This window comes from Oncorhynchus masou, unplaced genomic scaffold (genome assembly GCF_036934945.1).
Source record: "Oncorhynchus masou masou isolate Uvic2021 unplaced genomic scaffold, UVic_Omas_1.1 unplaced_scaffold_679, whole genome shotgun sequence".
Taxonomy (NCBI): domain Eukaryota; kingdom Metazoa; phylum Chordata; class Actinopteri; order Salmoniformes; family Salmonidae; genus Oncorhynchus; species Oncorhynchus masou.
The window spans coordinates 116,769-139,252 of record NW_027013240.1 but is presented as its reverse complement, the minus strand read 5'-3'; the positions used below and the strand labels follow the sequence as shown (position 1 = coordinate 139,252).

Sequence of the window (22,484 nt, the reverse complement as noted above, 5' to 3'; positions counted from 1 at the left end):
CTCAGTAGACTGACTAGTCCAGTATTTTATTCTCAGTAGACTGACTAGTCCAGTTTGTATTTATTCTCAGTAGACTGACTAGTCCAGTATGTATTTTATTCTCAGTAGACTGACTAGTCCAGTATTTTATTCTCAGTAGACTGACTAGTCCAGTATTTTATTCTCAGTAGACTGACTAGTCCAGTATTTTATTCTCAGTAGACTGACTAGTCCAGTATTTTATTCTCAGTAGACTGACTAGTCCAGTATATATTTATTCTCACTAGACTGACTAGTCCAGTATTTTATTCTCAGTAGACTGACTAGTCCAGTATTCTATTCTCAGTAGACTGACTAGTCCAGTATTCTATTCTCAGTAGACTGACTAGTCCAGTATTCTATTCTCAGTAGACTGACTAGTCCAGTATATATTTATTCTCACTAGACTGACTGGTCCAGTATATATTTATTCTCACTAGACTGACTAGTCCAGTATTCTATTCTCAGTAGACTGACTAGTCCAGTATTTTATTCTCAGTAGACTGACTAGTCCAGTATGTATTTTATTCTCAGTAGACTGACTAGTCCAGTATGTATTTTATTCTCAGTAGACTGACTAGTCCAGTATATATTTATTCTCACTAGACTGACTGGTCCAGTATTTTATTCTCCGTAGACTGACTAGTCCAGTATTCTATTCTCAGTAGACTGACTGGTCCAGTATTTTATTCTCAGTAGACTGACTAGTCCAGTATGTATTTTATTCTCAGTAGACTGACTAGTCCAGTATTTTATTCTCACTAGACTGACTAGTCCAGTATTTTATTCTCAGTAGACTGACTAGTCCAGTATGTATTTTATACTCAGTATACTGACTAGTCCAGTATATATTTATTCTCACTAGACTGACTAGTCCAGTATTTTATTCTCAGTATACTGACTAGTCCAGTATTTCATTCTCAGTAGACTGACTAGTCCAGTATTTCATTCTCAGTAGACTGACTAGTCCAGTATTTATTCTCAGTAGACTGACTAGTCCAGTATGTATTTATTCTCACTAGACTGACTAGTCCAGTATTTTATTCTCAGTATACTGACTAGTCCAGTATTTCATTCTCAGTCGACTGACTAGTCCAGTATGTATTTATTCTCACTAGACTGACTAGTCCAGTATTTTATTCTCAGTATACTGACTAGTCCAGTATTTATTCTCAGTCGACTGACTAGTCCAGTATGTATTTATTCTCAGTAGACTGACTAGTCCAGTATGTATTTATTCTCAGTAGACTGACTAGTCCAGTATTTTATTCTCAGTAGACTGACTAGTCCAGTATTTTATTCTCAGTAGACTGACTAGTCCAGTATTTTATTCTCAGTCGACTGACTAGTCCAGTATGTATTTATTCTCACTAGACTGACTGGTCCAGTATGTATTTATTCTCAGTAGACTGACTAGTCCAGTATTTTATTCTCAGTCGACTGACTAGTCCAGTATGTATTTATTCTCACTAGACTGACTGGTCCAGTATGTATTTTATTCTCACTAGACTGACTGGTCCAGTATTTTATACTCAGTAGACTGACTAGTCCAGTATTTCATTCTCAGTAGACTGACTAGTCCAGTATTTTATTCTCAGTAGACTGACTAGTCCAGTATGTATTTATTCTCAGTAGACTGACTAGTCCAGTATGTATTTATTCTCACTAGACTGACTGGTCCAGTATTTTATTCTCAGTAGACTGACTAGTCCAGTATGTATTTTATTCTCAGTAGACTGACTAGTCCAGTATGTATTTTATTCTCAGTAGACTGACTAGTCCAGTATGTATTTTATACTCAGTAGACTGACTAGTCCAGTATGTATTTTATTCTCAGTAGACTGACTAGTCCAGTATGTATTTATTCTCACTAGACTGACTGGTCCAGTATTTTATTCTCAGTAGACTGACTAGTCCAGTATGTATTTTATTCTCAGTAGACTGACTAGTCCAGTATGTATTTTATTCTCAGTAGACTGACTAGTCCAGTATGTATTTATTCTCAGTAGACTGACTAGTCCAGTATTTTATTCTCAGTAGACTGACTAGTCCAGTATTTTATTCTCAGTCGACTGACTAGTCCAGTATTCTATTCTCAGTAGACTGACTAGTCCAGTATGTATTTTATTCTCAGTAGACTGACTAGTCCAGTATTTTATACTCAGTAGACTGACTAGTCCAGTATTTTATTCTCAGTAGACTGACTAGTCCAGTATTCTATTCTCAGTAGACTGACTAGTCCAGTTTGTATTTATTCTCAGTAGACTGACTAGTCCAGTATTTTATTCTCAGTAGACTGACTAGTCCAGTATGTATTTTATTCTCAGTAGACTGACTAGTCCAGTATTCTATTCTCAGTAGACTGACTAGTCCAGTATTTTATTCTCAGTAGACTGACTAGTCCAGTATGTATTTTATTCTCAGTAGACTGACTAGTCCAGTATTTTATTCTCAGTAGACTGACTAGTCCAGTATGTATTTTATTCTCAGTAGACTGACTAGTCCAGTATTTTATTCTCAGTAGACTGACTAGTCCAGTATTTTATTCTCAGTAGACTGACTAGTCCAGTATTTTATACTCAGTAGACTGACTAGTCCAGTATTTTATTCTCAGTAGACTGACTAGTCCAGTATTTCATTCTCAGTAGACTGACTAGTCCAGTATTTTATACTCAGTAGACTGGCTAGTCCAGTATGTATTTTATTCTCAGTAGACTGGCTAGTCCAGTATGTATTTTATTCTCAGTAGACTGACTAGTCCAGTATTTTATTCTCAGTAGACTGACTAGTCCAGTATGTATTTTATTCTCAGTAGACTGACTAGTCCAGTATTTTATTCTCAGTAGACTGACTAGTCCAGTATTCTATTCTCAGTAGACTGACTAGTCCAGTATTTTATTCTCACTAGACTGACTAGTCCAGTATTTTATACTCAGTAGACTGACTAGTCCAGTATGTATTTTATTCTCAGTAGACTGGCTAGTCCAGTATTTCATTCTCAGTAGACTGACTAGTCCAGTATTTTATACTCAGTAGACTGGCTAGTCCAGTATTTTATACTCAGTAGACTGGCTAGTCCAGTATGTATTTTATTCTCAGTAGACTGACTAGTCCAGTATTTTATACTCAGTAGACTGACTAGTCCAGTATGTATTTTATTCTCAGTAGACTGGCTAGTCCAGTATTTCATTCTCAGTAGACTGACTAGTCCAGTATTTTATACTCAGTAGACTGGCTAGTCCAGTATTTTATTCCCAGTATACTGACTAGTCCAGTATGTATTTATTCTCAGTAGACTGACTAGTCCAGTATGTATTTTATTCTCAGTAGACTGGCTAGTCCAGTATTTCATTCTCAGTAGACTGACTAGTCCAGTATTTTATTCTCAGTAGACTGACTAGTCCAGTATTTTATTCCCAGTATACTGACTAGTCCAGTATTTTATACTCAGTAGACTGACTAGTCCAGTATTTTATACTCAGTAGACTGACTGGTCCAGTATTTTATTCTCAGTAGACTGACTGGTCCAGTATTTTATTCTCAGTAGACTGACTAGTCCAGTATTTTATTCTCAGTAGACTGACTAGTCCAGTATGTATTTTATTCTCAGTAGACTGACTAGTCCAGTATTTTATTCTCAGTAGACTGACTAGTCCAGTATGTATTTTATTCTCAGTAGACTGACTGGTCCAGTATTTTATTCTCAGTAGACTGACTAGTCCAGTATGTATTTTATTCTCAGTAGACTGGCTAGTCCAGTATTTTATACTCAGTAGACTGACTAGTCCAGTATTTTATTCTCAGTAGACTGACTAGTCCAGTATTTTATTCTCAGTAGACTGACTAGTCCAGTATTTTATTCTCAGTAGACTGACTAGTCCAGTATGTATTTTATTCTCAGTAGATTGACTAGTCCAGTATTTTATTCTCAGTAGACTGACTAGTCCAGTATGTATTTTATTCTCAGTAGACTGGCTAGTCCAGTATTTTATACTCAGTAGACTGACTGGTCCAGTATTTTATTCTCAGTAGACTGACTAGTCCAGTATTTTATTCTCAGTAGACTGACTAGTCCAGTATTTTATTCTCAGTAGACTGACTAGTCCAGTATTTTATTCTCAGTAGACTGACTAGTCCAGTATTTTATTCTCAGTAGACTGACTAGTCCAGTATTTTATTCTCAGTAGACTGACTAGTCCAGTATGTATTTATTCTCAGTAGACTGACTAGTCCAGTATTTTATTCTCAGTAGACTGACTAGTCCAGTATGTATTTTATTCTCAGTAGACTGACTAGTCCAGTATTTTATTCTCAGTAGACTGACTAGTCCAGTATGTATTTTATTCTCAGTAGACTGACTAGTCCAGTATTTTATTCTCAGTAGACTGACTAGTCCAGTATTTTATTCTCAGTAGACTGACTAGTCCAGTATTTTATACTCAGTAGACTGACTAGTCCAGTATTTTATTCTCAGTAGACTGACTAGTCCAGTATTTCATTCTCAGTAGACTGACTAGTCCAGTATTTTATACTCAGTAGACTGGCTAGTCCAGTATGTATTTTATTCTCAGTAGACTGGCTAGTCCAGTATGTATTTTATTCTCAGTAGACTGACTAGTCCAGTATTTTATTCTCAGTAGACTGACTAGTCCAGTATGTATTTTATTCTCAGTAGACTGACTAGTCCAGTATTTTATTCTCAGTAGACTGACTAGTCCAGTATTCTATTCTCAGTAGACTGACTAGTCCAGTATTTTATTCTCACTAGACTGACTAGTCCAGTATTTTATACTCAGTAGACTGACTAGTCCAGTATGTATTTTATTCTCAGTAGACTGGCTAGTCCAGTATTTCATTCTCAGTAGACTGACTAGTCCAGTATTTTATACTCAGTAGACTGGCTAGTCCAGTATTTTATACTCAGTAGACTGGCTAGTCCAGTATGTATTTTATTCTCAGTAGACTGACTAGTCCAGTATTTTATACTCAGTAGACTGACTAGTCCAGTATGTATTTTATTCTCAGTAGACTGGCTAGTCCAGTATTTCATTCTCAGTAGACTGACTAGTCCAGTATTTTATACTCAGTAGACTGGCTAGTCCAGTATTTTATTCCCAGTATACTGACTAGTCCAGTATGTATTTATTCTCAGTAGACTGACTAGTCCAGTATGTATTTTATTCTCAGTAGACTGGCTAGTCCAGTATTTCATTCTCAGTAGACTGACTAGTCCAGTATTTTATTCTCAGTAGACTGACTAGTCCAGTATTTTATTCCCAGTATACTGACTAGTCCAGTATTTTATACTCAGTAGACTGACTAGTCCAGTATTTTATACTCAGTAGACTGACTGGTCCAGTATTTTATTCTCAGTAGACTGACTGGTCCAGTATTTTATTCTCAGTAGACTGACTAGTCCAGTATTTTATTCTCAGTAGACTGACTAGTCCAGTATGTATTTTATTCTCAGTAGACTGACTAGTCCAGTATTTTATTCTCAGTAGACTGACTAGTCCAGTATGTATTTTATTCTCAGTAGACTGACTGGTCCAGTATTTTATTCTCAGTAGACTGACTAGTCCAGTATGTATTTTATTCTCAGTAGACTGGCTAGTCCAGTATTTTATACTCAGTAGACTGACTAGTCCAGTATTTTATTCTCAGTAGACTGACTAGTCCAGTATTTTATTCTCAGTAGACTGACTAGTCCAGTATTTTATTCTCAGTAGACTGACTAGTCCAGTATGTATTTTATTCTCAGTAGATTGACTAGTCCAGTATTTTATTCTCAGTAGACTGACTAGTCCAGTATGTATTTTATTCTCAGTAGACTGGCTAGTCCAGTATTTTATACTCAGTAGACTGACTGGTCCAGTATTTTATTCTCAGTAGACTGACTAGTCCAGTATTTTATTCTCAGTAGACTGACTAGTCCAGTATTTTATTCTCAGTAGACTGACTAGTCCAGTATTTTATTCTCAGTAGACTGACTAGTCCAGTATTTTATTCTCAGTAGACTGACTAGTCCAGTATTTTATTCTCAGTAGACTGACTAGTCCAGTATTTTATTCTCAGTAGACTGACTAGTCCAGTATTTTATTCTCAGTAGACTGACTAGTCCAGTATGTATTTTATTCTCAGTAGACTGACTAGTCCAGTATTTTATTCTCAGTAGACTGACTAGTCCAGTATGTATTTATTCTCAGTAGACTGGCTAGTCCAGTATTTTATTCTCAGTAGACTGACTAGTCCAGTATTTTATTCTCAGTAGACTGACTAGTCCAATATGTATTTTATTCTCAGTAGATTGACTAGTCCAGTATGTATTTTATTCTCAGTAGATTGACTAGTCCAGTATTTTATTCTCAGTAGACTGACTAGTCCAGTATTTTATTCTCAGTAGACTGACTAGTCCAGTATTTTATTCTCAGTAGACTGACTAGTCCAGTATTTTATTCTCAGTAGACTGACTAGTCCAGTATGTATTTTATTCTCAGTAGACTGGCTAGTCCAGTATTTTATACTCAGTAGACTGACTAGTCCAGTATTTTATTCTCAGTAGACTGACTAGTCCAGTATTTTATTCTCAGTAGACTGACTAGTCCAGTATTTTATTCTCAGTAGACTGACTAGTCCAGTATGTATTTTATTCTCAGTAGACTGACTAGTCCAGTATGTATTTTATTCTCAGTAGACTGACTAGTCCAGTATTTTATTCTCAGTAGACTGACTAGTCCAGTATTTTATTCTCAGTAGACTGACTAGTCCAGTATGTATTTTATTCTCAGTAGACTGACTAGTCCAGTATGTATTTTATTCTCACTAGACTGACTAGTCCAGTATGTATTTATTCTCAGTAGACTGACTAGTCCAGTTTGTATTTATTCTCAGTAGACTGACTAGTCCAGTATTTTATTCTCAGTAGACTGGCTAGTCCAGTATTTTATTCTCAGTAGACTGGCTAGTCCAGTATGTATTTTATTCTCAGTAGACTGGCTAGTCCAGTATGTATTTTATTCTCAGTAGACTGGCTAGTCCAGTATTTTATTCTCAGTAGACTGACTAGTCCAGTATTTATTCTCAGTAGACTGACTAGTCCAGTATTTTATTCTCAGTAGACTGACTAGTCCAGTATGTATTTATTCTCAGTCGACTGACTAGTCCAGTATGTATTTTATTCTCAGTAGACTGGCTAGTCCAGTATGTATTTTATTCTCAGTAGACTGGCTAGTCCAGTATTTTATACTCAGTAGACTGACTAGTCCAGTATTTCATTCTCAGTAGACTGACTAGTCCAGTATGTATTTTATTCTCACTAGACTGACTAGTCCAGTATGTATTTATTCTCAGTAGACTGACTAGTCCAGTATGTATTTTATTCTCAGTAGACTGGCTAGTCCAGTATTTTATTCTCAGTAGACTGGCTAGTCCAGTATGTATTGTATTCTCAGTAGACTGGCTAGTCCAGTATGTATTTTATTCTCAGTAGACTGGCTAGTCCAGTATGTATTGTATTCTCAGTAGACTGGCTAGTCCAGTATGTATTTTATTCTCAGTAGACTGGCTAGTCCAGTATGTATTTTATTCTCAGTAGACTGACTAGTCCAGTATGTATTTTATTCTCAGTAGACTGGCTAGTCCAGTATTTTATACTCAGTAGACTGACTAGTCCAGTATGCATTTTATTCTCAGTAGACTGACTAGTCCAGTATTTTATACTCAGTAGACTGACTAGTCCAGTATGTATTTTATACTCAGTAGACTGACTAGTCCAGTATGTATTTTATTCTCAGTAGATTGACTAGTCCAGTATTTTATTCTCAGTCGACTGACTAGTCCAGTATGTATTTTATTCTCAGTAGACTGACTAGTCCAGTATTTTATTCTCAGTAGATTGACTAGTCCAGTATTTTATTCTCAGTCGACTGACTAGTCCAGTATGTATTTTATTCTCAGTAGACTGACTAGTCCAGTATTTTATTCTCAGTATACTGACTAGTCCAGTATGTATTTTATTCTCAGTAGACTGACTAGTCCAGTATTTTATTCTCAGTATACTGACTAGTCCAGTATGTATTTTATTCTCAGTAGACTGACTAGTCCAGTATTTTATTCTCAGTAGATTGACTAGTCCAGTATTTTATTCTCAGTCGACTGACTAGTCCAGTATGTATTTTATTCTCAGTAGACTGACTAGTCCAGTATTTTATACTCTGTAGACTGACTAGTCCAGTATTTATTCTCAGTAGACTGACTAGTCCAGTATTTTATTCTCAGTAGACTGACTAGTCCAGTATTTTATTCTCAGTAGACTGACTGGTCCAGTATTTTATACTCAGTAGACTGACTAGTCCAGTATGTATTTATTCTCAGTAGACTGACTGGTCCAGTATGTATTTATTCTCAGTAGACTGACTGGTCCAGTATTTTATTCTCAGTAGACTGACTGGTCCAGTATTTTATACTCAGTAGACTGACTGGTCCAGTATTTTATACTCAGTAGACTGACTGGTCCAGTATTTTATTCTCAGTAGACTGACTAGTCCAGTATTTTATTCTCAGTAGACTGACTGGTCCAGTATTTTATTCTCAGTAGACTGACTAGTCCAGTATGTATTTATTCTCAGTAGACTGACTAGTCCAGTATTTTATTCTTAGTAGACTGACTAGTCCAGTATTTCATTCTCAGTAGACTGACTGGTCCAGTATTTCATTCTCAGTAGACTGACTAGTCCAGTATTTATTTATTCTCAGTAGACTGACTAGTCCAGTATTTTATTCTTAGTAGACTGACTAGTCCAGTATTTTATTCTCAGTAGACTGACTAGTCCAGTATTTCATTCTCAGTAGACTGACTAGTCCAGTATTTCATTCTCAGTAGACTGACTAGTCCAGTATTTCATTCTCAGTAGACTGACTAGTCCAGTATTTTATTCTCAGTATACTGACTAGTCCAGTATTTCATTCTCAGTATACTGACTGGTCCAGTATTTTATTCTCAGTAGACTGACTAGTCCAGTATTTTATTCTCAGTATACTGACTGTCCAGTATTTTATTCTCAGTATACTGACTGGTCCAGTATTTCATTCTCAGTAGACTGACTAGTCCAGTATTTTATTCTCAGTATACTGACTAGTCCAGTATTTCATTCTCAGTAGACTGACTAGTCCAGTATTTTATTCTCAGTATACTGACTAGTCCAGTATTTCATTCTCAGTAGACTGACTGGTCCAGTATTTTATTCTCATAGACTGACTAGTCCAGTATTTTAAAGACTCAGTATATTTCTTGAAAAACCAGTTTTCATTCTGATACTCTTTCCCTATTTGTCATTTCCTCCAATCCTCACTTCCAGTCTTTTATTCCTCAGAGCACATTGCAGGAGAAGGTTTTATTCTCAGGTACTTTGACTTCTCCAGTCCAATCCAGTGACTGAGGAGGCGAGGACAGAGGATTTTCTATACTGACTAGTCAGTTTTCACATTGAGACAAACTGAGAAAGTGCCAGTATTTCATTCTCAGTAGACACAGTAAAGTATTTCATTCTGAATGGGTCCAGAATTTTATAGTGTCAGGGTCCTTTAAAGATCTTCAAAGTCAATCCGGTGAAAAACCCAAGCTGTCTCAGAATGTGTTTTCTTCATCTCGTTGATTACTGGTATTAGCAGGGAGGACAAGGACCACTCTGGCAGATACTGTCCACTCTAAATCCACACACACACAGACTCTCCAAATCCTCCATTACAAACTGGATTAAGCTCCAAACAGCCACGTGGTGAAACTGTCTCAAGAAGAACCAACAGACATTCCACTGCTTTATTATCTATTTTCCTGATAGGCTGCTACTTCCTGTTGTTTTACTGACTGACTGCTACTTCCTCTGTTGTTTTACTGACTGACTGCTACTTACTCTGTTGTTTTAGTGACTGACTGCTACTTCCTATGTTGTTTTAGTGACTGACTGCTACTTCCTATGTTGTTTTAGTGACTGACTGCTACTTCCTCTGTTGTTTTAGTGACTGACTGCTACTTCCTCTGTTGTTTTAGTGACTGACTGCTACTTCCTATGTTGTTTTAGTGACTGACTGCTACTTCCTCTGTTGTTTTAGTGACTGACTGCTACTTCCTCTGTTGTTTTACTGACTGACTGCTACTTCCTCTGTTGTTTTACTGACTGACTGCTACTTCCACTGTTGTTTTATCCCTACCATTCACACCCAGTCTAATGTCATCCCTACCATTCACACCCAGTCTAATGTCATCCCTACCATTTTACACCCAGTGCTAATGTCATCCCTACCATTCACACCCAGTCTAATGTCATCCCTACCATTCACACCCAGTCTAATGTCATCCCTACCATTCACACCCAGTCTAATGTCATCCCTACCATTCACACCCAGTCTAATGTCATCCCTACCATTCACACCCAGTCTAATGTCATCCCTACCATTCACACCCAGTCTAATGTGCTCCCTACCATTCACACCCAGTCTAATGTGCATCCCTACCATTCACACCCTGTCATCCCTACCATTCACACACAGTCTAATGTCATCCCTACCATTCACACCCAGTCTAATGTGCTCCCTACCATTCACACCCAGTCTAATGTGCTCCCTACCATTCACACCCAGTCTAATGTGCTCCCTACCATTCACACCCTCTGTCATCCCTACCATTCACACCCAGTCTAATGTCATCCCTACCATTCACACCCAGTCTAATGTCATCCCTACCATTCACACCCATCCTAATGTCATCACCTAGCTTGTCCTTCTCAGTATTGTTGTCTACCATTGACAGGCAGGCAGGCAGGCAGGCATCAGACAGGCAGACAGACAGTCAGTCAGACAGACAGACAGACAGGCAGGCAGACAGGCAGACAGACAGGCAGGCAGGCAGGCAGACAGGCAGACAGGCAGACAGGCAGACAGGCAGGCAGGCAGGCAGACAGGCAGGCAGGCAGACAGACAGGCAGGCAGACAGACAGACAGGCAGGCAGACAGACAGACAGACCCTTGACGTATGAACACTTAGCTGTATTAGTGTCTTTAAGACAGGCAGTTCCCTCACAGGCAGCTTGTGTCCCCAGGCAGGCAAAAATGGCACCCTACCTATGGACAGACAGTCCAATGACGTGCATACACTAGGGGATAGTGTCTGTATTTGTGTCATCAGATCAGAGGTGACTGCTGTGCTTTCTATCTGAAAAGTGTGGAAGAGGGAAGGAAGGACAGGTTTGAAGGAAGCTGTAGATGCAGGACATGGATAGGTGGTTTCTGGGAACAAGTGAAGAAGGTGACTGATGGAGGACAGGTGGTGGTTTCTGGGAACAGTGAAGGAAGCTGTAGATGGTGGACATGGTGGTGGTTTCTGGGAACAAGTGAAGGAAGCTGTAGGTATGAGACAGGCAGACAGACAGGTGGTTTTTCTGGGAACAAGTGAAGGAAGCTGTAGATGGAGGACATGGTGGTTTCTGGGAACAAGTGAAGGAAGCTGTAGATGGAGGACATGGTGGTGGTTTCTGGGAACAAGTGAAGGAAGCTGTAGATGGAGGACATGGTGGTGGTTTCTGGGAACAAGTGAAGGAAGCTGTAGATGGAGGACATGGTGGTGGTTTCTGGGAACAAGTGAAGGAAGCTGTAGATGGTGGACATGGTGGTGGTTTCTGGGTACAAGTGGAGGAAGCTGTAGATGGTGGACATGGTGGTGGTTTCTGGGAACAAGTGAAGGAAGCTGTAGATGGAGGACATGGTGGTGGTTTCTGGGAACAAGTGAAGGAAGCTGTAGATGGAGGACATGGTGGTGGTTTCTGGGAACAAGTGAAGGAAGCTGTAGATGGTGGACATGGTGGTGGTTTCTGGGAACAAGTGAAGGAAGCTGTAGATGGAGGACATGGTGGTGGTTCTGGGAACAAGTGAAGGAAGCTGTAGATGGAGGACATGGTGGTGGTTTCTGGGAACAAGTGAAGGAAGCTGTAGATGGAGGACATGGTGGTGGTTTCTGGGAACAAGTGAAGGAAGCTGTAGATGGTGGACATGGTGGTGGTTTCTGGGAACAAGTGAAGGAAGCTGTAGATGGTGGACATGGTGGTGGTTTCTGGGAACAAGTGAAGGAAGCTGTAGATGGAGGACATGGTGGTTTCTGGGAACAAGTGAAGGAAGCTGTAGATGGTGGACATGGTGGTGGTTTCTGGGAACAAGTGAAGGAAGCTGTAGATGGAGGACATGGTGGTGGTTTCTGGGAACAAGTGAAGGAAGCTGTAGATGGTGGACATGGTGGTGGTTTCTGGGAACAAGTGAAGGAAGCTGTAGATGGTGGACATGGTGGTGGTTTCTGGGAACAAGTGAAGGAAGCTGTAGATGGTGGACATGGTGGTGGTTTCTGGGAACAAGTGAAGGAAGCTGTAGATGGAGGACATGGTGGTGGTTTCTGGGAACAAGTGAAGGAAGCTGTAGATGGTGGACATGGTGGTGGTTTCTGGGAACAAGTGAAGGAAGCTGTAGATGGTGGACATGGTGGTGGTTTCTGGGAACAAGTGAAGGAAGCTGTAGATGGAGGACATGGTGGTGGTTTCTGGGAACAAGTGAAGGAAGCTGTAGATGGTGGTGGTTTCTGGGAACAAGTGAAGGAAGCTGTAGATGGTGGACATGGTGGTGGTTTCTGGGAACAAGTGAAGGAAGCTGTAGATGGAGGACATGGTGGTGGTTTCTGGGAACAAGTGAAGGAAGCTGTAGATGGTGGACATGGTGGTGGTTTCTGGGAACAGGTGAAGGAAGCTGTAGATGGTGGACATGGTGGTGGTTTCTGGGAACAAGTGAAGGAAGCTGTAGATGGTGGACATGGTGGTGGTTTCTGGGAACAAGTGAAGGAAGCTGTAGATGGAGGACATGGTGGTGGTTTCTGGGAACAGGTGAAGGAAGCTGTAGATGGTGGACATGGTGGTGGTTTCTGGGAACAAGTGAAGGAAGCTGTAGATGGAGGACATGGTGGTGGTTTCTGGGAACAAGTGAAGGAAGCTGTAGATGGTGGACATGGTGGTTTCTGGGAACAAGTGAAGGAAGCTGTAGATGGTGGACATGGTGGTGGTTTCTGGGAACAAGTGAAGGAAGCTGTAGATGGAGGACATGGTGGTGGTTTCTGGGAACAAGTGAAGGAAGCTGTAGATGGAGGACATGGTGTAGATGGTGGACACTAACAAACCCACAGATCTCTGTTTCACTCTCTCTCTCACTCTCTCTCACTCTGTCTCTGTCTCTCTCTGTCTCTCTCTGTCTCTCTCTCTGTCTCTCTCTGTCTCTCTCTGTCTCTGTCTCTCTCTGTCTCTCTCTGTCTCTCTCTCTCTCTGTCTCTCTGTCTCTCTCTCTGTCTCTCTCTCTGTCTCTCTCTCTGTCTCTCTGTCTCTCTCTGTCTCTGTCTCTCTCTCTCTCTCTCTCTCTCTCTCTCTCTCTCTCTCTCTCTCTCTCTCTCTCCCTCTCTCTCTTTCTGTCTCTCTCTCTCTCTCCCTCTCTCTCTTTCTGTCTCCCTCTCTCTCTCTCTCTCTCTGTCTGTTTCGCTCTCTGTCTCTGTCTCTCTCTGTCTCTCTCTGTCTCTCTTTGTCTCTCTGTCTCTCCCTCTCTCTCCCTCTCTCTCTCTCTCTCTCTCTCTCTCTCTCTGTCTCTCTCTGTCTCTCTCTGTCTCTCCCTCTCTCTCTCTCTCTCTCTCTGTCTCTCTCTGTCTCTCTCTGTCTCTCTCTGTCTCCCTCTGTCTCCCTCTCTCTCTCTCTCTGTCTCTCTCTCTGTCTCTCTTTGTCTCTCTCCTCCACATGTAATGAAATGAAGATGCGATACGTTCCCTCTACTGGTAGAAGATAGCGTATGGATTCCCTGCTAAGAATCACTGTCTAAAGAAGACTGCCAATAGATACACCATGCATACTGTTATCTTTGGCTGAATCCCAAATGGCACCCTATTCCCTTTCTAGTGCACTACTTTAGACTGGGATCCATAGGGTCTGTGGTCAACTGTAGTGCACTACTTTAGACTGGGATCCATAGGGTCTGTGGTCAACTGTAGTGCACTACTTTAGACTGGGATCCATAGGGTCTGTGGTCAACTGTAGTGCACTACTTTAGACTGGGATCCATAGGGTCTGTGGTCAACTGTAGTGCACTATGTAGGGAGCCATTTGGGACAACGATTTTGTGAATGTATTTTCTCTGTCTGACATGCTAATCTATAAATAGAAGTTATTGAGTCTCATTTTGGTCCGGGGGGGATGACATCACAATGCCAACATCTCTGATTGGAGGATCAATATCCACTAACCAGTAACAATGACATCACAATGCCAACATCTCTGATTGGAGGATCAATGTCCACTAACCAGTAACAATGACATCACAATGCCAACATCTCTGATTGGAGGATCAATATCCACTAACCAGTAACAATGACATCACAATGCCAACATCTCTGATTGGAGGATCAATGTCCACTAACCAGTAACAATGACATCACAATGCCAACATCTCTGATTGGAGGATCAATATCCACTAACCAGTAACAATGACATCACAATGCCAACATCTCTGATTGGAGGATCAATGTCCACTAACCAGTAACAATGACATCACAATGCCAACATCTCTGATTGGAGGATCAATATCCACTAACCAGTAACAATGACATCACAATGCCAACATCTCTGATTGGAGGATCAATGTCCACTAACCAGTAACAATGACATCACAATGCCAACATCTTTTTGTAAGTAAGTTAAGTAAGTTAATTGTCTGTGAAGACAAGTTACCGTACTGAATATCTGGACAGGGGGACTGGAAACTTCTAGAAAATATGAGACAAGCGCTTGGAAGTCTTTCTGAAAAGGGGGTTGGAGAATTGGGGCGGATTTTAAAATGGGGGGGTTATTTTCATAGTGGCATCTCGTCTGCTCTCGAAGTGGCACAGAGACCCTTCTTTGTTGATGCTGATAAAATGATTGTATTGATTTAGTTGTTCTTTCCCCTTGGCTGGCTGACTTGAAGAGGAGGGTTTTGACAACAGTGGTTTGGGATCTACATCCTCGAGACTAGAAGTTGATCATTTCCGCAGTGAAAAGCCTCTGTTTAGAACAAATGTTTGTTTGATTCATCTGCGTGTCACTCAAAGGTGACGAATACTAAAACACATGGATTATACACTCTTTGATTTCTGAATTCCCCCAAGTCTCTAGTTGACATCTCTGAGTATCTGTTTATAAATGTGTCTTCCTCCCCGCTACTCAGGTCTCTGAGGGACTGAGAAATACAGAGAGGGAGGGAGGGAGGGGAGGGGGCGGGGAGGGAGGGAGGGAGGGAGGGGGAAGGAGGGAGGGAGGGAGGGAGGGAGGGGGGGGAAGGAGGGAGGGAGGGAGGGGGAAGGAGGGAGGGGGCGGGAGGGAGGGAGGGAGGGAGGGGGCGGGAGGGAGGGAGGGGGAGGGAGGGAGGGGGCGGGAGGGGGACTTGGACATACTGAGAGAGAGACAGTGTCCTTCCCCTCTGATTGTCCCAGTCACTTGTCCCCCTGAGAGGAGAGTAACAGAGCCGTGGGCTTTGTTTTCACGACATCTAAAGCCCGTCTGCTGTTTGACTAGCAGCTGCAACACACACACACACACACACACACACACAACACACACACACACACACACACACACACACACACACACACACACACACACACACACACACACACACACACACACACACACTCCAATAGTCCCTCATTAATCTTCCTTAGTCTTCATTAGAGCTTCCTTCCTTCCCTTCATCCTCTATCTCTTCAATAACCCCTACCTCAACTCACCCCAAACCCCTGTGCCAAGATGATCCCTCCCTCTCCTCCAAGATGATCCCTCCCTCTCCTCTCCTCCAAGATGATCCCTCCCTCCCCTCTCCTCCAAGATGATCCCTCCCTCTCCTCTCCTCCAAGATGATCCCTCCCTCTCCTCTCCTCCAAGATGATCCCTCCCTCTCCTCTCCTCCATGATGATCCCTCCCTCTCCTCTCCTCCAAGATGATCCCTCTCCTCTCCTCCAAGATGATCCCTCCCTCTCCTCCAAGATGATCCCTCCCTCTCCTCTCCTCCAAGATGATCCCTCTCCTCTCCTCCAAGATGATCCCTCCCTCTCCTCCAAGATGATCCCTCCCTCTCCTCTCCTCCAAGATGATCCCTCTCCTCTCCTCTCCTCCAAGATGATCCCTCCCTCTCCTCTCCTCCAAGATGATCCCTCCCTCTCCTCTCCTCCAAGATGATCCCTCCCTCTCCTCTCCTCCAAGATGATCCCTCTCCTCTCCTCTCCTCCAAGATGATCCCTCCCTCCCTCTCCTCCAAGATGATCCCTCCCTCTCCTCTCCTCCAAGATGATCCCTCCCTCTCCTCTCCTCCAAGATGATCCCTCCCTCTCCTCTCCTCCAAGATGATCCCTCCCTCTCCTCTCCTCCAAGATGATCCCTCCCTCTCCTCTCCTCCAAGATGATCCCTCTCCTCTCCTCTCCTCCAAGATGATACCTCTCCTCTCCTCCAAGATGATCCCTCCCTCCCTCTCCTCCAAGATGATCCCTCCCTCTCCTCTCCTCCAAGATGATCCCTCCCTCTCCTCTCCTCCAAGATGATCCCTCCCTCTCCTCTCCTCCAAGATGATCCCTCTCCTCTCCTCTCCTCCAAGATGATACCTCTCCTCTCCTCCAAGATGATTCCTCCCTCTCCTCTCCTCCAAGATGATCCCTCCCTCTCCTCTCCTCCAAGATGACCCCTCCCTCTCCTCTCCTCCAAGATGACCCCTCCCTCTCCTCTCCTCCAAGATGATCCCTCCCTCTCCTCTCCTCCAAGATGACCCCCTCCCTCTCCTCTCCTCCAAGATGACCCCTCCCTCTCCTCTCCTCCAAGATGATCCCTCCCTCTCCTCTCCTCCAAGATGACCCCTCCCTCTCCTCTCCTCCAAGATGATCCCTCCCTCTCCTCTCCTCCAAGATGATCCCTCCCTCTCCTCTCCTCTCCTCCAAGATGATCCCTCCCTCTCCTCTCCTCCAAGATGATCCCTCCCTCTCCTCTCCTCTCCTCCAAGATGATCCCTCCCTCTCCTCTCCTCCAAGATGACCCCTCCCTCTCCTCTCCTCCAAGATGATCCCTCCCTCTCCTCTCCTCCAAGATGATCCCTCCCTCTCCTCTCCTCCAAGATGATCCCTCCCTCTCCTCTCCTCCAAGATGATCCCTCCCTCCCCTCTCCTCCAAGATGATCCCTCCCTCTCCTCTCCTCCAAGATGATCCCTCTCCTCTCCTCTCCTCCAAGATGATCCCTCCCTCTCCTCTCCTCCAAGATGATCCCTCCCTCTCCTCCAAGATGATCCCTCCCTCTCCTCTCCTCTCCTCCAAGATGATCCCTCCCTCTCCTCTCCTCCAAGATGATACCTCCCCCTCCTCCAAGATGATACCTCCCTCTCCTCTCCTCTCCTCCAAGATGAGCCCTCCCTCTCCTCCAAGATGATCCCTCCCTCTCCTCTCCTCCAAGATGATCCCACTCCTCTCCTCTCCTCCAAGATGATCCCTCCCTCTCCTCTCCTCTCCTCCAAGATGAGCCCTGCCTCTCCTCTCCTCTCCTCCAAGATGATACCTCCCTCTCCTCTCCTCTCCTCCAAGATGATACCTCCCTCTCCTCTCCTCTCCTCCAAGATGATCCCTCCCTCTCCTCCAAGATGATCCCTCCCTCTCCTCTCCTCCAAGATGATCCCACTCCTCTCCTCCAAGATGATACCTCCCTCTCCTCTCCTCTCCTCCAAGATGATCCCTCCCTCTCCTCTCCTCCAAGATGATTCCTCCCACTCCTCTCCTCCAAGATGATTCCTCCCTCTCCTCTCCTCCAAGATGATCCCTCCCTCTCCTCTCCTCCAAGATGATTCCTCCCTCTCCTCTCCTCCAAGATGATACCTCCCTCTCCTCTCCTCCAAGATGATTCCTCCCTCTCCTCTCCTCCAAGATGATACCTCCCTCTCCTCTCCTCCAAGATGATCCCTCCCTCTCCTCTCCTCCAAGATGATACCTCTCCTCTCCTCCAAGATGATCCCTCCCTCCCTCTCCTCCAAGATGATTCCTCCCACTCCTCTCCTCCAAGATGATACCTCCCTCTCCTCTCCTCCAAGATGATCCCTCCCTCTCCTCTCCTCCAAGATGATCCCTCTCCTCTCCTCTCCTCCAAGATGATCCCTCCCTCTCCTCTCCTCCAAGATGATACCTCCCCTCTCCTCTCCTCCAAGATGATCCCTCCCTCTCCTCCAAGATGATCCCCCCCTCTCCTCTCCTCTCCTCCAAGATGATACCTCCCTCTCCTCTCCTCCAAGATGATCCCCCTCTCCTCTCCTCTCCTCCAAGATGATCCCTCCCTCTCCTCTCCTCCAAGATGATCCCTCCCTCTCCTCTCCTCCAAGATGATCCCTCCCTCTCCTCTCCTCCAAGATGATACCTCCCCTCTCCTCTCCTCCAAGATGATCCCTCCCTCTCCTCCAAGATGATCCCCCCTCTCCTCTCCTCTCCTCCAAGATGATACCTCCCTCTCCTCTCCTCCAAGATGATCCCCCCTCTCCTCTCCTCTCCTCCAAGATGATTCCTCCCTCTCCTCTCCTCCAAGATGATCCCTCCCTCTCCTCTCCCCAAGATGATCCCTCCCTCTCCTCTCCTCCAAGATGATTCCTCCCTCTCCTCTCCTCCAAGATGATCCCTCCCTCTCCTCTCCTCCAAGATGATCCCTCCCTCTCCTCTCCTCTCCTCCAAGATGAGCCCTCCCTCTCCTCCAAGATGATCCCTCCCTCTCCTCTCCTCTCCTCCAAGATGATCCCTCTCCTCTCCTCCAAGATGATCCATCCCTCTCCTCTCCTCCAAGATGATCCCTCCCTCTCCTCCAAGATGATCCCTCCCTCTCCTCTCCTCCAAGATGATCCCTCCCTCTCCTCTCCTCCAAGATGATCCCTCCCTCTCCTCTCCTCCAAGATGACCCCTCCCCCTCCTCTCCTCCAAGATGATCCCTCTCCTCTCCTCCAAGATGATACCTCCCTCTCCTCTCCTCTCCTCCAAGATGATCCCTCCCTCTCCTCTCATCCAAGATGATCCCTCCCTCTCCTCTCCTCCAAGATGATCCCTCCCTCCCTCTCCTCCAAGATGATCCCTCCCTCTCCTCTCCTCCAAGATGATCCCTCTCCTCTCCTCTCCTCCAAGATGATCCCTCCCTCTCCTCCAAGATGATCCCTCCCTCTCCTCTCCTCCAAGATGATCCCTCTCCTCTCCTCTCCTCCAAGATGATACCTCCCCCTCCTCCAAGATGATACCTCCCTCTCCTCCAAGATGATACCTCCCCCTCCTCTCCTCCAAGATGATCCCTCTCCTCTCCTCCAAGATGATCCCTCCCTCTCCTCCAAGATGATCCCTCCCTCTCCTCTCCTCTCCTCCAAGATGATCCCTCCCTCTCCTCTCCTCCAAGATGATCCGTCCCTCTCCTCTCCTCTCCTCCAAGATGATACCTCCCCCTCCAGTCCTCCCTGAGCTCCTGTACTCCACGACCCCTCCTCTCTTTCATGACTAGATGTTCCACCTCTCTCTCTGTTCTTACCCTCATCTACTCAATCAGCTTTAACTCAATGTGAGCAGATTGTCTTGCTCAAAAGGCACCGTTCATTTCTTTTTATTTCTTGCAATTGATTCAACGTCAGTGGATGGGCTCTACTAACAGCTTGTTGAGCAACTGACTCCATAGCGCCCTCTGGTGGGTGATTGTTATAACGAGCCAACGCTACTCTATGGTGCAGCATTGTTTGTGTGTTCTCTATGCACGTCTATAGAGCAGCCCTTGGTAGTAGCCTGAGTGTTGTTTGACAGCTGAGTCCACAGCGCCCCCCGGTGGGTAATTATGATAATGAGACATTACTCTTCTATTGAGCAGCCCTTTGGTCGTAACTTGTCTCTCTTTTCCAGGTTCTAGGTCTGGTGGAGAACCAGAGTGATTGGTGCCTGGGGAACCAGAGTAACCTGAGTGTTCTAGGTCAGCAGGTTCTAGGTCTGGTGGAGAACCAGAGTAACCTGAGTGTTCTAGGTCAGCAGGTTCTAGGTCTGGTGGAGAACCAGAGTGACTGGTGCCTGGGGAACCAGAGTAACCTGAGTGTTCTGTTTGTGTTCTGTGTTCTAGGTCAGCAGGTTCTAGGTCTGGTGGAGAACCAGAGTGACTGGTGCCTGGGGAACCAGAGTAACCTGAGTGTTCTGTTTGTGTTCTGTGTTCTAGGTCAGCAGGTTCTAGGTCTGGTGGAGAACCAGAGTGACTGGTACCTGGGGAACCATAGTAACCTGAGTGGTCTGTTTGTGTTCTGTGTTCTAGGTCAGCAGGTTCTAGGTCTGGTGGAGAACCAGAGTGACTGGTACCTGGGGAACCATAGTAACCTGAGTGTTCTGTTTGTGATCTGTGTTCTAGGTCAGTAGGTTCTAGGTCTGGTGGAGAACCAGAATGACTGGTACCTGGGGAACCATAGTAACCTGAGTGTTCTGTTTGTGTTCTGTGTTCTAGGTCAGCAGGTTCTAGGTCTGGTGGAGAACCAGAGTAACCTGAGTGTTCTAGGTCAGCAGGTTCTAGGTCTGGTGGAGAACCAGAGTGACTGGTGCCTGGGGAACCAGAGTAACCTGAGTGTTCTGTTTGTGTTCTGTGTTCTAGGTCAGCAGGTTCTAGGTCTGGTGGAGAACCAGAGTGACTGGTACCTGGGGAACCTGTGGAAGAATCACCGGCCCTGGCCCGCCCTGGAGAGGGGCTTCAATACAGGTGAGAGACACACAGAGAGGGGGGACAGTCGGTGGATTTTCTATATGAAATAAAAAAGGTCATTTCTTCCCTTTGAGATGTCTGTTGTATAAACTTTATTCACAATGATAATGACTAACTTTATTCACAATGATAATGTCTAACTTTATTCACAATGATAATGACTCACTTTATTTACAATGATAATGTCTAACTTTATTCACAGTGATAATGACTCACTTTATTCACAATGACAATGACTCACTTTATTCACAATGATAATGACTACCTTTATTCACAACGATAATGATTACATTCATTCACAATGATAATGTCTCACTTCATCCACAATGATAATGTCTCACTATTCACAATGACAATGTCTCACTTTATTCACAATGATATTGCCTCACTTCATTCACAGTGGTGATGACTCACTTTATTCACAACGATAATGACTAACTTTATTCACAATGATAATGTCTCACTTCATTCACAATGACTCACTTTATTCACAATGATACCAACTAACTTTATTCACAATGATAACGACTGACTTTACTCACAATGATAATGACTAACTTTATGTACAATGATAATGACTAACTTTATTCACAATGATAACGACTGACTTTATTCACAACGATAACGACTGACTTTATTCACAGTGATAACGACTCACTTGATTCACAATGATAATGCCTCACTTGATTCACAATGATAACGTCTCACTTTACTCACAATGATAATGACTAACTTTATGTATAATGATAATGACTAACTTTTTGTACAATGATAATGACTAACTTTATTGTCGCTGCCTGAGCTGCCTGTAAGTTCTCACCAATAACAGAAGTATTACTTCAGGCTCCTCTCTTCTTGGGGACAGAGACCGAGTGAATCATGTCTTGGACTGGAACAAACTGCCTCCTCTTCTTGGGGACAGAGACAGAGTGAATCATGTCTTGGACTGGAACAAACTGCCTCCTCTCTTCTTGGGGACAGAGACCGAGTAAATCATGTCTTGGACTGGAACAAACTGCCTCCTCTCTTCTTGGGGACAGAGACCGAGTGAATCATGTCTTGGACTGGAACAAACCATCTCTCTGCTTGGGGACAGAGACAGAGTGAATCATGTCTTGGACTGGAACAAACTGCCTCCTCTTCTTGGGGACAGAGACCGAGTGAATCATGTCTTGGACTGGAACAAACTGCCTCCTCTCTGCTTGGGGACAGAGACAGAGTGAATCATGTCTTGGACTGGAACAAACTGCCTCCTCTTCTTGGGGACAGAGACAGAGTGAATCATGTCTTGGACTGGAACAAACCATCTCTCTTCTTGGGGACAGAGACAGAGTGAATCATGTCTTGGACTGGAACAAACTGCCTCCTCTCTTCTTGGGGACAGAGACAGAGTGAATCATGTCTTGGACTGGAACAAACCATCTCTCTTCTTGGGGACAGAGACAGAGTGAATGTGATGTTGCTGCTGATTGGGTCTGTTAAGTCATGTGACCCCTGTTCCAGGTGTGATCTTGCTGCTGATTGGGTCTGTTAAGTCATGTGACCCCTGTTCCAGGTGTGATCTTGCTGCTGATTGGGTATGTTAAGTCATCTGACCTCTGTTCCAGGTGTGATCTTGCTGCTGATTGGGTCTGTTAAGTCATGTGA

General features: G+C 43.9%; 1 protein-coding gene across 1 annotated transcript in view; it reads left to right on the top strand.

The window, feature by feature from the left end:
• The window catches only part of large1 (LARGE xylosyl- and glucuronyltransferase 1), a 215,447-nt gene that overhangs the window by 134,328 nt on the left and 58,635 nt on the right, over positions 1-22,484 (top strand). The window contains exon 7 of the mRNA XM_064963116.1: positions 20,730-20,834. Within this exon, the coding sequence (XP_064819188.1) occupies positions 20,730-20,834 (105 nt within the window). The remainder of the gene's footprint in view (positions 1-20,729; positions 20,835-22,484) is intronic.